The following is a 12,774-nucleotide window of genomic DNA, read 5'->3' on the forward strand; positions in this document are numbered from 1 at the left end:
CCTCAGGGTGCGGGGCTGTCTGAGGCTCTCACAGCCTTGCCCCTGTCTGCCAGGGCACAGGCACGGCTGTGCTGGCTGTAGAGATGAATGCCCCTGTGCAGGTGACCGCTGCCAAGCCTACCTGTGCTCGAGGGTGCATCCCTTGCCACCACCACCCCACCAGTCCAGCCTGCTCATAAACCCTGCTCTCTTCTGTGCGTGCTGCTTGGGCACGGGGAGGGACAAGTGGGTGGAGGGACTCTTTCATGTGGGACAGACAGGGTTGGCTGCTCATCTAAGACCCCTTCCTGTCCCCTCCACCCCATGCAGACTGTGACTGCAACGTTGCGGGGACACAGGGAAATGCCTGCCGCCAGGACCCCCAGCTGGGGCGCTGTGTGTGCAAGCCCAGCTTCCAGGGTGCCCACTGCGAGCTCTGCGCCCCTGGCTTCTACGGCCTGGGCTGCCAGCGTGAGTACAGCCCCCCTCCCCATGTGGACGCTGGCACCCGGGCCACTCTGACCCCAGTGTCTCCCCACCCCCCTTGCCCCGCAGCATGCCCATGCTCCAGCCCTGGGGCGGCCGACGGCGACTGTGACCGCGACTCCGGCCAGTGCCACTGCCGTCTGGGCTTCGAGGGAGCCTCCTGTGACCGCTGTGCCCCCGGCTATTTCCACTTCCCTCTGTGCCAGCGTGAGTCCCACCTCCCCAAGCAGGCGCGCATGGCTCGGGCTGAGGGGGCCTGGGCACAAAGCCCGCCCATGACACTGCCACTCCCCCGCAGTGTGTGGTTGCAGCCCCACAGGGACGCTGCCTGGAGGCTGTGATGAGGCCGGTCACTGCCCGTGCCGCCCTGAGTTCGACGGCCCCCACTGTGACCGCTGCCGGACTGGGCACCACGGCTACCCCGACTGCCATGGTGAGCTTAGTCCAGAGAGAGGACAGGGCCGGCTAGGTCCTGACATGGGCCCCCTGCAGCCTGTGCTGGTGGCCCCTGGGGCACCCTGGACCCGCTCTGTGGGGCAGACCTGACCACGTGTCCCTCCCCTGCAGCCTGTGCCTGTGACCCCCGGGGCACCCTGGACCTGCTCTGTGGGGCAGGAGGCGTGTGTCATTGCCGCCCCGGCTACTCGGGCCCCACCTGCCAGGCCTGCAGCCCTGGCTTCCATGGCTTCCCTGCCTGCATCCGTGAGTGCCCGGGGAGTGGGGGGAGGGAACAGGTCCCACTGCCGAGTGCCCACCTCCCACCCTCCTGCAGCTTGCCACTGCTCGCCCGACGGCTCCCTGCACTCGGCCTGTGACCCCAGGAGTGGCCAGTGCAGCTGCCGGCCCCGCGTGACAGGACTGCGCTGTGACATGTGTGTGCCCGGTGCCTACGACTTCCCACACTGCGGAGGTAAGTTGTGTGCATGTGCCGCAGGTGAGGGTGGGCGGCCCCGGGTGATGGTGGGCACCGTGTGCGCTCTTGAGTGACGGCTGCAGGCCACATGCACTGGCTGTGCACGGGCACCTCGTGTGCCGTGTGGGAGTACGCGTGTGATTGCACGCGTGCTTATGCCGGTCTGTGTCCAGCCCCGTGTGCCGTGTGCGTGTCTGGGAGGAGGGCACAGGGCCAGGCACCAGAGCAGGAGGCGTGCCTCCTACGGCATGTTCACAGACAAGGCACATGGGGATCCCTATCCGCGGGGTCCTCCGCCAGGACCAGCCATAGCCCACTTCTCTCCACAGCTGGCTCCTGTCACCCCGCTGGCCTGGCCCCAGTTCCTTCCCTGCCTGAGGTAAGCCCCAGTCGGCCTTTGGAGGGGAGTAGGGTACCAGGCAGGCTGAAAGCCCCAGCCCAGTGGGACTGTCCCTTCCACCTGCTGCCCAGGACTCTAGGTGGACTCGGTGTGGGTCAGGACAGATGCCCTCAGTTCTCCTCTTCGCTCATCAGGGATCTGGGGGGTGTCAGGAAAGAGCAGTGACCCACTCTGACCCTCAGTCTCATCTTCTCCCAGGCACAGGCCCCCTGTGTGTGCCGGGCTCATGTGGAAGGGCCCAGCTGTGACCGCTGCAAATCTGGGTTCTGGGGGCTCAGCCCCAGCCACCCAGAGGGCTGTACCCGTGAGTCTCTGCAATGGGCATTCCAGGGGGCTCCTGGGGACAGGTGGGGGCTTCCCACAGAGATCCGGGTGCGGATGGAGTTTAGTCCCCCTCTGCCCCTCCCCAGGCTGCAGCTGTGACCCCCGAGGCACACTGGGAGGTGTGACGGAGTGCCAGCAGGTAAGTCTGGGGGCTGGGGTAGCAGGTGGGAGGTGGTAGGCCCCTGCCCAGTCCCACTCCCATCTCGGCTTCCAGGGCAGCGGCCAGTGCTTCTGCAGACCCCACGTGTGCGGACGGACGTGTGCTGCCTGCAGGGACGGCTTCTTTGGGCTTGACCAGGGCAACTACTTTGGCTGCCGCAGTGAGTCCCAGGCCTCCCTGCACCTGCCCTCACTGGCACCAACGCTACCTGGGCTCAGGCACTGGGAGCCGCGGGGGGCGCCAGGCTGGGCATGAGGCGGGCAGGCTCAGCACTGGTCATGTGGGAGCTTATGACCCAAATAACTCGCCCCTTCCTCCTATGCCCCTGTAGGCATCACCAATCCATCCCAGTGCTCTCACCCCATCTTAGACTCCCCACCCTAGGGCATGGGGTGGGGGGTGAATGGAGCAGATGGGAGGGGCCTCCTCAGGCTGGGTTGCAAGGCTGACTGACTGCTTCCTACTGCAGGCTGCCACTGTGACGTGGGGGGCGCCCTGGGCCAGGGCTGTGAGCCTAGGACCGGCGCCTGCCTCTGCCGCCCCAACACGCAGGGGTCCACCTGCAGCGAGTGAGTGCCCCACTACAGGTGAGGGTGGGGGCCGCAGAGGGCCGCTGTCCTGCAGGGCTCTCCCGTCCCTGACACCGAGTCCCACTGGGTGCTTGCTGCACCCTGGGACTTTCCCGCCTTCCAGGCCGGCGCAAGACCACTACCTGCCACACCTGCATCACCTGCGCCTGGAGCTGGAGGAGGCCACCACGCCTGAGGGCCACGCCGTGCGCTTTGGCTTCAACCCTCTGGAGTTCGAGAACTTCAGCTGGAGGGGCTATGCGCAGATGGCCCCCATCCAGGTGGACGCCCACTCTGGCCTGGACCGGGGCTCCGCCCTGCTGCCGAGGGTGGCAAGGGGTGGCCAGACTGAGTGTGGGGAGAGGTAACCCGGCTTTCCACACCTGCCCCGTCCAGCCCCGGATCGTGGCCAGGCTGAACGTGACCTCCCCAGACCTCTTCCGGCTGGTCTTCCGATATGTCAACAGGGGCCCAACCAGTGTAGGCGGCCGCGTCTCCGTGTTAGAGCAGGCTGAATTTGACACCTGCAGCAATTGTGCGTGAGCCCCACCCCCGACACTGCGCCCTGCCCCCACCCCTTCCTGTCCTGCCCCTCCACCCCACCCTCAACCCCCACCGGCACCCACCTGTTCCCAGTCCAAACTCCATCACTGCCCTGCCTTGCCCCACCTGCCTTTTTCCCACTCAACTGCCCTGACCCTAGACCCCGGCCTCTAGCCCCTCCCACCCTCTCATCCCCACCCCCATACTTCCGCCTTGTGGGGCCTAAACCGGTGGGCGATCTCAGCCTGGACGTGGTCTGGGTCTCACAGGTCACTCCCCCCCCACCCCCCACCCCAGGCACTGAGCAGAGTCAGAGCGTGACCTTCCCTGCCAGCACGGAGCCGGCTTTCGTCACGGTGCCCCAGAGGGGCTTTGGGGAGCCCTTTGTGATGAACCCCGGCACCTGGGCTCTGCTGGTGGAGGCCGAAGGGGTGCTGCTGGTGAGACAGGGTTCGGACCCCAGGGAGGAGTGGGCTGGCAGGGGCCACATCCACTCTGGTGGCCAGCATGTGCCCTCCCTGGCCATCCCGTCCCCAGGACTACGTGGCTCTGCTGCCCAGTGCCTACTACGAGGCCGCCCTGCTGCAGCTGCCTGTGACCAAGCCCTGCACCTACCGCCCCGCCAGCCAGCACGCCTCGGAGAAGTGAGGGTCCCCCAGGCTGGGCTGCAGGGTCACCTGGGCACCCGATGCCCACTCATGCTGAACCCCCCCCCCCTCTGCCCTCAGCTGCCTTCTCTATGCCCACCTCCCACTGGACGGCTACCCTTCAGCCACCGGGTCCGAAGCCCTGTGTCACCGGGACAACAGCCTGCCTCAGCCCTGCCCCTCCCAGCAGCTCAGCCCCTCTCACCCGCCGCTGGCTGTCTGCGAGGGCAGTGACGTGCGTGTCTGGGCCCCTGGGGCGGGTCCTGGCCGCCCTGAGCCTCTGTTTCCCCGGGGTTCACGCTGAGGCTGTGTGGGTGCTCCTTTACACCCAGACGTGGGGCACGGCCCCAGGCCACTCCACCTGACCCTGCTGGTTACCTCAGGCCTCTAGGGGCGAGGATGAGCAATGGGAAGGAGTCGGCCGTGGGGACAGCGAGGGCCCTGCAGTGGAGGGGCAGAGGAGGGGTGCCAGGTGCAGGATACAGTGGGTTCTAGCCCACACGGATGGATGGTCCTGCCCGCGCAGGTGGACGTCCAGCTTCAGGTGGCAGTGCCTCGGCCAGGCCACTACATGCTGGTGGTGGAGTACGCCAACGAAGACGCCCGCCAGGAGGTGGTGGTGGCTGCGCACAGCCCCCAGCAGCCCCCCCAGCGGGGCACGCTCACTCTCTACCCCTGCTCATACAGGTTCGTGGGGGCACCCTGGGCTCCGTGGGGGGGGGTGCTCCATCTGACCACCCCACCCCCCACAGCACCCTGTGCCGGGGCACCCCTGTGGACACCCAGCACCACCTGGCCATCTTCCACCTGGACACAGAGGCCAGCATCCGGTTGATGGCTGAGCAAGCGCATTTCTTCCTGGTAAGACTCGACTCTTCATCTGCCGGCCCCCCTGTAGGGGGTTTCCCACTTGTCCCCAAAGTCGAGAGACCGATCCATAGCCTCCAAGTGCTCCTCTCTAGGCCCCCCTGGGGCCCATGGAAGCACTGCTCAGCATTGCCCCTTCTAGAATGTTCCATACACACGGCAGCAAGCCACAGCTGTTGTGTGCCCACCCTTGACCTCGGGGCTGGGAGATGCTGGGGTCTGGGCCCTTTCTCCTCCTTGCAGGGCTCTGCTGCACCCTGGGCCGCCCTGCCTGTGTGTGTCCTGCGGCCACTCCGTCATGGTGGGGGGCATCACGCAGATGCCTCCACCAGTCTGTCCACTGAGCCTCCTGGAGGGATGGAAGCCGGGAATGGGCGGAGTGCATTCAGACAGAGCAGCAGTTTGCTGGGATCCAACTGCCCACGGGAAATACCACCCTTCCTGCCCGGGGTCTGAGCTGTGGGAGGGGCTGTGGACTGGGGGCATGGGAGCTCAGTGGTGCCCTCACTGTGTCCAGCACCGCGTCGCCCTGGTGCCCGCGGAGGAGTCCAACGTGGAGCTCCTGCAGCCCCAGGTGCACTGCATCAGCCGCCATGGCACCTTTGGACCCAGCAGGTACTGAGCAGGACGGGGAGGGTCAGGAGGGGCCAGAGGACTCGGTGCCCAGCTGACCTGGCTCTGCCTGTCTGCAGTGCTGCCTGCCTGCCCTCCCGTTTCCTGAAGCCACCCCGGCCCATCATCCTTCGGGACTGCCAGGTGCTGCCCCTGCCGCCCGGCCTCCCGCTGACCCACTCGCAGGACCTGACGCCAGGCGCACCCCCCACTGTGCCTCAGCCTCGGCCCCCCACCGCCGTGGACCCCGACACCGAGCCCACTCTGCTGCAACATCCCCAGGTGAGGACCTGGCAGCCAGCCCCAGCCCCCACCCACCCTGCTCCGCCCCAGGCACCACTCATTGGACTCTTCTCCCAGGGCACAGCGGTCTTCACCACTCAAGTGCCCGCCCTGGGCCGCTACGTCTTCCTGCTGCATGGCTACCAGCCGGCCCACCCCACCTTCCCCATGGAGGTGCTTGTGAACGGGGGCCGCATCTGGCATGGTGAGTGCTTGCTGGGGATGCGGTCCCTGCCCCTCCCACCTGAGTCCCCACTGCACTGTCTGCACATCACGTCCCTGTGCCGGCTCCCTTGGCCTGGGCCCTGTCGCTGGTCACCACACACCCAGTTGCTGCGCCGGTCATAGTGTTTGGGCCGTCATGCCTCTGACCCCTCACATACACATGGGCCTCTGGCAGACCTCACTTCCCCCTCCCCAACCCCACCCCCCCATCTTCCACAGAGCCTGGCTCAAGGTCTGGAGTTGGGATGTGGGGTGGAGTTAGGGGCCTGACATGTCTCCCTGCCCCAGGCCAGGCCAATGCCAGCTTCTGCCCCCATGGTTACGGCTGCCGCTCCCTGGTGGTGTGCGAGGGCCAGCCAGTGCTGGACGTCACGGACACTGAGCTGACAGTGACCGTGCGCGTGCCCGAGGACCGCTGGCTCTGGCTGGTGAGTGAGAGCCCAGTCCTCAGCCTGATGGGCACCCTCCCCACTCACGTCCCCTGTGTGCCGAGGGCCTGCAGCCTCTGAGGACCCCAGGCCTCCAGGTGGCCCCCTTCCTGAGAAGCCTGAGGGGGAGGGGCGGCGTGGCTCCGGCAGCCTAGTCTGGGCACTGGTGCTGGTGCTGGGCCGCGGGAGGTGACAGGCCTGTCCCCCAGGACTATGTGCTCGTGGTGCCCGAGGACATCTACACCTCCAAGTACCTGCAGGAGGAGCCTCTGGACAGGTCCTATGACTTCATCAGTCACTGCACAGCCCAGGGCTACCATGTCAGGTGCGCGGGCCTGGGCAGGGCGGAGGGGCAGTGGTCAGCGAGGGCGCCTGTACCTCCACCCCAAACCAGGCCTGGTCTCACCACTGCCCCCCCCCCCCACTGCAGCCCCTCCAGCTCATCCCCCTTCTGCCGGGATGCCGCCATCTCCCTGTCCCTCTTCTACAACAATGGGGCCCAGCCCTGTCGCTGCCACGAAGTGGGCGCCACTGGGCACACATGTGAGCCCTTTGGAGGGCAGTGCCCCTGCCGCGCCCACGTCATCGGCAGAGACTGCTCCCGCTGCGCCACTGGCTACTGGGGCTTTCCCCACTGCAGGCGTGAGTGACCAGCTTGGGGGCGAGGAGGGCTGGGGGAGAGGGTGCTGCTAGACTCCAGGGGTGGTGGGAAGGGCGGTGCCCAGCAGGGGCACAGGTATGACCTGCCATCACAACTCCGCAGCATGCGACTGTGGTGCCCGCCTTTGTGACGAGGTCACCGGGCACTGCATCTGCCCTCCGCACACCCTGCTGCCAGACTGCGTGCTCTGCCAGCCCCAGACCTTCGGCTGCCACCCCTTGGTGGGCTGCGAAGAGTGTAACTGCTCGGGCCCGGGGGTCCAGGAGCTTACGGACCCCAGCTGCGACGTGGACAGCGGCCAGTGCAGGTGCGAGGGCTGTCCTGGGGGCACTAGTCCCCCTCCCCAGTCTGGCGCGCTGGGCGGGCTGCCTGATGGGCTGGGGGTGCGTGATCACTCACCCAGCCAGACCCTGTGCAGGTGCAGACCCAACGTGGCTGGACGCCGCTGTGATACGTGCGCCCCAGGCTTCTATGGCTACCCCAGCTGCCGGCCCTGCGCCTGCCAGGAGGCGGGCACTGTGCCCGGTGTGTGCGACCCGCACACCGGCCAGTGCTTCTGTAAGGTGAGGCCTTGTAGTTGCGGGGGTGGGAGGTGGGGGTGGGGGTGAATAGGCCGGGTCTTCCGCATCAGCCATAGCCAGTTCGGGGCTTCCTGGGGGGCGGGGGCCGGTTTGCAGCCGCAAGATGCCCTTTCCCTTCCTGTGCCCAGGAGAACGTGCAGGGCCCGAGGTGCGACCAGTGTCGCCTGGGGACCTTCTCCCTGGACGCCAGCAACCCTAAGGGCTGCACTCGCTGCTTCTGCTTCGGGGCCACGGAGCGCTGCGGGAGCTCTCCGCACGGCCGCGCGGAGGTGAGAGGGGCGGGGCCGAGCGGGAGGGGCGGGCCTAACAGGGAGGAGGAGCGTATCCTGGAGCTAGAGGGCGGGGCTGAGTGGAGGGGCGGAGTCCAGGTGGGAGGGGTGGAGGCGGGCGGGGCGTGGTGAGCATGAGGGCGGGGCTGGGTGGGCGGGGCCTGGCTTAGAGGGCCCGGACTGTGGCTCATCCCATGGGCTGCTGCCTCCGCAGTTTATAGACATGGAGGGTTGGACGCTGCTGAGCGCTGACCGACAGGTCGTGCCCCACGAGCGGAGGGCGGACGCGGAGCTCCTGCATGCGGACCTGCGACACACTCCCGAGACCGCCTCGGAGCTGTATTGGCAGGCCCCACCCTCCTACCTGGGGGACCGGGTGAGTGCAGTGGCCAGTATGCCTGGGGGGCCTTGAGGGTTGGGAGACCCCAGACACTGGAGGAGTGGTGTGGGGGAGTCAGTGTTTGGGCAACTCCCAGGACCCTTGGCACCAGTTGGCAGGGGGTACTTGAGCAGGGTGGGAAGACTCCCTAGTGGGGAGCCTGGGCATGGGCAAGAGAGCCCAGTGCAGGCTGGGTGGGGTGTGGGCAGCCAGTCCAAGGCCAGGGAGATGGTGGGGTGATCCAGGATGTCCAGTGGGACACCTGCTGTGGGTGCCAAGGCTGAGCTCCGGCCGGCTGACCCCACCCCTGCCTCCAGGTGTCCTCGTACGGGGGCATGCTCCGCTACCAGCTGCACTCAGAGACCCAGCGAGGGGACGTCTTCATCCCCACGGAGAGCCGGCCGGATGTGGTGCTGCAGGTGGGCAGTATGGCTGAGCAGGGTGTGGGTCAGCCCAAGGCCAGCCCTCACCACACCTGCCTGCCTCCCCAGGGCAACCAGATGCGTATCACCTTCCTAGAGGCTGCCTACCCGCTGCCCGGCCACCCTCACCACGGGCAGCTGCACCTGGTGGAGGTGGGTGTGCCCAGACTCCAGGAGGAAACTGGGTCCAGGGCCCGGGGGAGGGAGGGTGGGCCTCAGCCACACTAGGGCGTGCCTGGCCTGGTGGGCATCAGACTCATGACCACAGGGTCCTCATAGGTGGGATCCAGCGGCCCCAGGCCCTGCTCCTGTCTGTCTTTGCCTCCACCCTACCCCTACCCCTGCCCCTTGCTGCTCTCCACATGCTGAAAACCCTTACCGGACACCCAGCTTCCCCCGAGTGTGGCTCCCCGCCGTTTCAAGATGCCTCGTTGAACCCCAACGATTACATTTCATCCAGATTGCCGATTGTTCCCATTGGGGCTAGTGTTTTCCGTGCCTAAAACTTAACATGTTTTCTGAAGTCGGTGACCCTGTAGGACAGGGCAAAACTGTTCTGTTGAGTTTCTGAAACTTTACATCTTTACGGGGGTAAGTAACCCCATCTTTTTACCTGAGGAGCAGCCAGGGGCTTTGAGCTGCCGACCTTGTGGTTGGCAGTTCAGTGAGTAGCTCACCACACCACCAGGGCTTGTCATTGACGGGTGTATCTGCATATGTGCACACAGGGGTGTGTCTGCATGTGTGCACACAGGGGTGTCTGCATATGTGCACACGGGGGTGTGTCTGCATGTGTGCACACGGGGGTGTCCACACTGGAGCCTGTAAGCGGTGTGAGGTCAGGGTGAGGGTTTCCCCTGTTGTCCACAGGGCACCACAACTCTCGTCCACCCTCCATGTGAGGGGTGACTATTCCTGAGGTCACCCACTGACGTCCTCTCCCGGTCTGCAGGGGAACTTCCGGCACACTGAGACGCACAACGCCGTGTCCCGGGAGGAGCTCATGATGGTGCTGGCCGGGCTGGAGCAGCTGCAGATCCGAGCCCTCTTCTCCCAGATCTCCTCGGCTATCTCCCTGCAGCGCGTGGTACTGGAGGTCGCTGAGGTGGGGGGCTGCGGGCCTCCAGCCAGCAGCGTGGAGCTGTGCATGTGTCCTGCCAACTACCGTGGGGACTCGTGCCAGGTAAGGTTGTGCCAGATGGGGCAAGGGCCACACACCTCGAGCCCTTGCTTCTCCTGCCTCCACTGATGCCCGCCCCCACTCGCCTACTGCTGATGTGCTCACCCACTCAGTCCTGCCAGCCAGGGTCTATTCTTACCCTCTTGGGCCCCACTGTCTACCTCGGCACCGTGCACACACTCCCTCTCCATGTGTCCATCTACTGTCCAGCGTGGCACCTGCTGCTGGGTGCAGTGAATGTGAATGGCTGACAAGTGAGGGGTGCTAAGGAGATGGGAGGCCCAGTCCATGGGGTGTGGGAGCACTGTGTGGCTGTGGGGGCTGGGAGATGGCTGAGGGCTGTGGCCAGCACCATGGACAGGATCAGGAGTTAGAAGTGCCCTTGTCTCCCATTGTTGCCTCTGTCCTGCTCACCGGCCACCTTTCTTCCCCCCAGGAGTGTGCCCCTGGCTACTACCGTGACACCAAGGGCCTCTTCCTGGGCCGGTGTGTGCCCTGCCAGTGTCACGGCCACTCGGACCGTTGCCTCCCTGGCTCAGGCATCTGTGTGGTAAGAGGGCACTGGGAGCTGCCCTTGGTGGTCACAGGAGGGTGGAGGTCAGGGAGAAGGTAGTCCCCTCAGTGCCCCGTGTCCCCAGGGCTGTCAGCACAACACGGAGGGTGACCAATGTGAACGCTGCCGCCCTGGCTTTGTGAGCAGCAGCCCTGAGGGACCCGGAGCCCCCTGCACCAGCTGCCCCTGCCCACTGGCCGTGCCCTCCAACAAGTGAGTGTCAGCCCCCAGGAGCGACTGGGCCTCACTGGGGTCTGGACACCCCCTTCAAGGTTCGGGGCAGGACACATGCAGCTGGGGGTTGGTGCTGGGGGGGCCCTTGCACACCTGGTGCCCAGGAGAGTAGCAAGTGGGGTCCCAGCTGGGGGTGAGGGCCCTGTACACCTGGTACCCAGAAGGGTGCCAAGCAGGGTCCCAGCTGCCCTGTGATTGCAGCTTTGCCATGGGCTGCGTCCTGCGCGGTGGCCGTTCCCAGTGCCTCTGTAAACCCGGCTATGCGGGCGCCTCCTGTGAGCGGTGAGTGGGGGGGGGGGGCGAGGGCTGGGCAGGGCCCACACTGGTGCCTGGCTGGGGGCTGATGCCACACCCTGTCTCTCCCCCAGCTGTGCGCCTGGCTTCTTCGGGAACCCGCTGGTGCTGGGCAGCTCATGCCAGCCCTGCGACTGCAGCGGCAATGGGGACCCCAACATGCTCTTCAAGGACTGTGACCCGCTCACAGGGGCCTGCCGCGGCTGTCTTCGCCACACCACTGGGCCGCACTGCGAGACCTGCGCCCCCGGCTTCTATGGCAATGCCCTGCTGCCGGGCAACTGCTCCCGTAGGCTTGGTGGACAGGGGCAGGGCTCCAGGGTGGGGCAGTGGTGGAACCCCAAGGAGAACCGAGCCGAGCCGTGCTCCCCTGCTTCTGCAGGGTGCGACTGCTCCCCATGTGGGACGGAGACCTGCGACCCCCGAAGTGGGCACTGCCTGTGTAAGCCGGGCGTGGACGGGCGGCGCTGTGACCGCTGCCAGGTAGGCCCCAGCCGCCCAGGAGCAGAGGGGTCAGGCACGGGGTGGGGCACGGGGGCCAGGACAGAACTTCTGTGAATGTCGCCCCTGCCCCCAGGAAGGACACTTTGGCTTCGAGGGCTGTGGGGGCTGCCACCCGTGTGCCTGCGGACCAGCTGCGGAGGGCCCCGAGTGCCACCCCCAGACCGGGCAGTGCCGCTGCCCGCCGGGCGTCGGGGGGCCCCAATGCCAAGAGTGTGCCCTTGGCCACTGGGGGGTCCCCGAGCAGGGCTGCAAGCGTGAGTGGGGTGGAAGAGGGGGGGGTAGAGAGGCCAGTGGGAGTGGGGGTGGGGGAAACCAGGGGGAGGATCAGGGAACAAACACTGCACCCCGGGCCCCCCTCACAGGCTGCCAGTGCCTGAGGGGTCACTGTGACGTGCACACGGGCCGATGCTCCTGCCCCCCGGGGCTCAGCGGGGTGCGCTGTGACACCTGCAGCCACCAGCACCAGGTGCCCGTACCCAGCAGGCCCGGGAGCCACGGCGTCCACTGCGAAGGTCTGGCCTCAGGACCCACCCCAGCCCCTCGGACCCCATGCTGGTCTCCGTGCAGTGACCCCTGACCCTAGGGAGCCCCGGGCCCACCCATCTGCCAGTCTCGCCCCTCCTCACGGCTGTCCCCATCAGCTGTGCTCACTCCAGTGGCCACGGGAGGCCACGGGCTCCCGTTCCACCGTGGCTCTGCCAGCCTACCACTGACCCTGTGCCAGTCCCAGGACCCCGTCCCAACGGACATTCTGGCTGACCTTGGGACCCCTAGATGACTCCATGGCCCCATATCTCTGTTCTCTTGACCCCGCTGGTTCCTTCCCTTGCCTGGACTCTACTCGCGGCTCACTCTGACCACCCACTCCCTGCAGTGTGTGACCACTGTGTGGTGCTACTGCTGGACGACCTGGAGCAGGCCGGCTCCCTCCTCCCCGCCATCCGGGGGCAGCTGCACGGCCTCAATGCCAGCTCAGCCGCCTGGGCCCGGCTGCACCGCCTCAACGCCTCCATGGCCAGCCTCCAGGTCTGTGGGCTGACTGTGGACCTCCCCAGACCCTCCCTGCCCTTCCCCTCGCCAGGCCCCCACCCCTAAACCCTCACCGCCCCTCCCCCAGGGCCAGCTCCGGAGTCCCCCAGGCCCCCGCCATGAGGCCACACAGCAGCTGGAGACGCTGGAGCAGCAACTGGGGCACCTGGAGCAGGATACACAGCGGCTGGGCAGCCAGGTGGGAACAGGCCTCGGGACCCCTTTGGGTTTCT

General features: G+C 66.7%; 1 protein-coding gene across 1 annotated transcript in view; it reads left to right on the top strand.

The window, feature by feature from the left end:
- LAMA5 (laminin subunit alpha 5) overlaps positions 1-12,774 on the top strand; it is a 40,704-nt gene that overhangs the window by 19,333 nt on the left and 8,597 nt on the right. The window contains exons 12-50 of the mRNA XM_075527678.1: positions 310-450; positions 535-672; positions 764-898; positions 1,033-1,167; positions 1,238-1,375; positions 1,708-1,757; positions 1,977-2,082; positions 2,189-2,241; positions 2,317-2,422; positions 2,732-2,831; positions 2,956-3,112; positions 3,228-3,366; positions 3,672-3,814; positions 3,912-4,018; positions 4,103-4,256; positions 4,548-4,708; positions 4,774-4,882; positions 5,406-5,503; positions 5,581-5,782; positions 5,861-5,987; positions 6,296-6,435; positions 6,645-6,760; positions 6,866-7,077; positions 7,199-7,403; positions 7,515-7,659; positions 7,806-7,946; positions 8,161-8,322; positions 8,643-8,744; positions 8,817-8,900; positions 9,700-9,930; positions 10,364-10,477; positions 10,566-10,693; positions 10,916-10,996; positions 11,083-11,297; positions 11,391-11,491; positions 11,586-11,766; positions 11,875-12,024; positions 12,387-12,538; positions 12,630-12,740. Of these exons, the coding sequence (XP_075383793.1) occupies positions 310-450; positions 535-672; positions 764-898; positions 1,033-1,167; positions 1,238-1,375; positions 1,708-1,757; positions 1,977-2,082; positions 2,189-2,241; positions 2,317-2,422; positions 2,732-2,831; positions 2,956-3,112; positions 3,228-3,366; positions 3,672-3,814; positions 3,912-4,018; positions 4,103-4,256; positions 4,548-4,708; positions 4,774-4,882; positions 5,406-5,503; positions 5,581-5,782; positions 5,861-5,987; positions 6,296-6,435; positions 6,645-6,760; positions 6,866-7,077; positions 7,199-7,403; positions 7,515-7,659; positions 7,806-7,946; positions 8,161-8,322; positions 8,643-8,744; positions 8,817-8,900; positions 9,700-9,930; positions 10,364-10,477; positions 10,566-10,693; positions 10,916-10,996; positions 11,083-11,297; positions 11,391-11,491; positions 11,586-11,766; positions 11,875-12,024; positions 12,387-12,538; positions 12,630-12,740 (5,270 nt within the window). The remainder of the gene's footprint in view (positions 1-309; positions 451-534; positions 673-763; positions 899-1,032; positions 1,168-1,237; positions 1,376-1,707; positions 1,758-1,976; positions 2,083-2,188; positions 2,242-2,316; positions 2,423-2,731; positions 2,832-2,955; positions 3,113-3,227; positions 3,367-3,671; positions 3,815-3,911; positions 4,019-4,102; positions 4,257-4,547; positions 4,709-4,773; positions 4,883-5,405; positions 5,504-5,580; positions 5,783-5,860; positions 5,988-6,295; positions 6,436-6,644; positions 6,761-6,865; positions 7,078-7,198; positions 7,404-7,514; positions 7,660-7,805; positions 7,947-8,160; positions 8,323-8,642; positions 8,745-8,816; positions 8,901-9,699; positions 9,931-10,363; positions 10,478-10,565; positions 10,694-10,915; positions 10,997-11,082; positions 11,298-11,390; positions 11,492-11,585; positions 11,767-11,874; positions 12,025-12,386; positions 12,539-12,629; positions 12,741-12,774) is intronic.

This window comes from Tenrec ecaudatus, chromosome 12 (assembly GCF_050624435.1).
Source record: "Tenrec ecaudatus isolate mTenEca1 chromosome 12, mTenEca1.hap1, whole genome shotgun sequence".
NCBI lineage: Eukaryota > Metazoa > Chordata > Mammalia > Afrosoricida > Tenrecidae > Tenrec > Tenrec ecaudatus.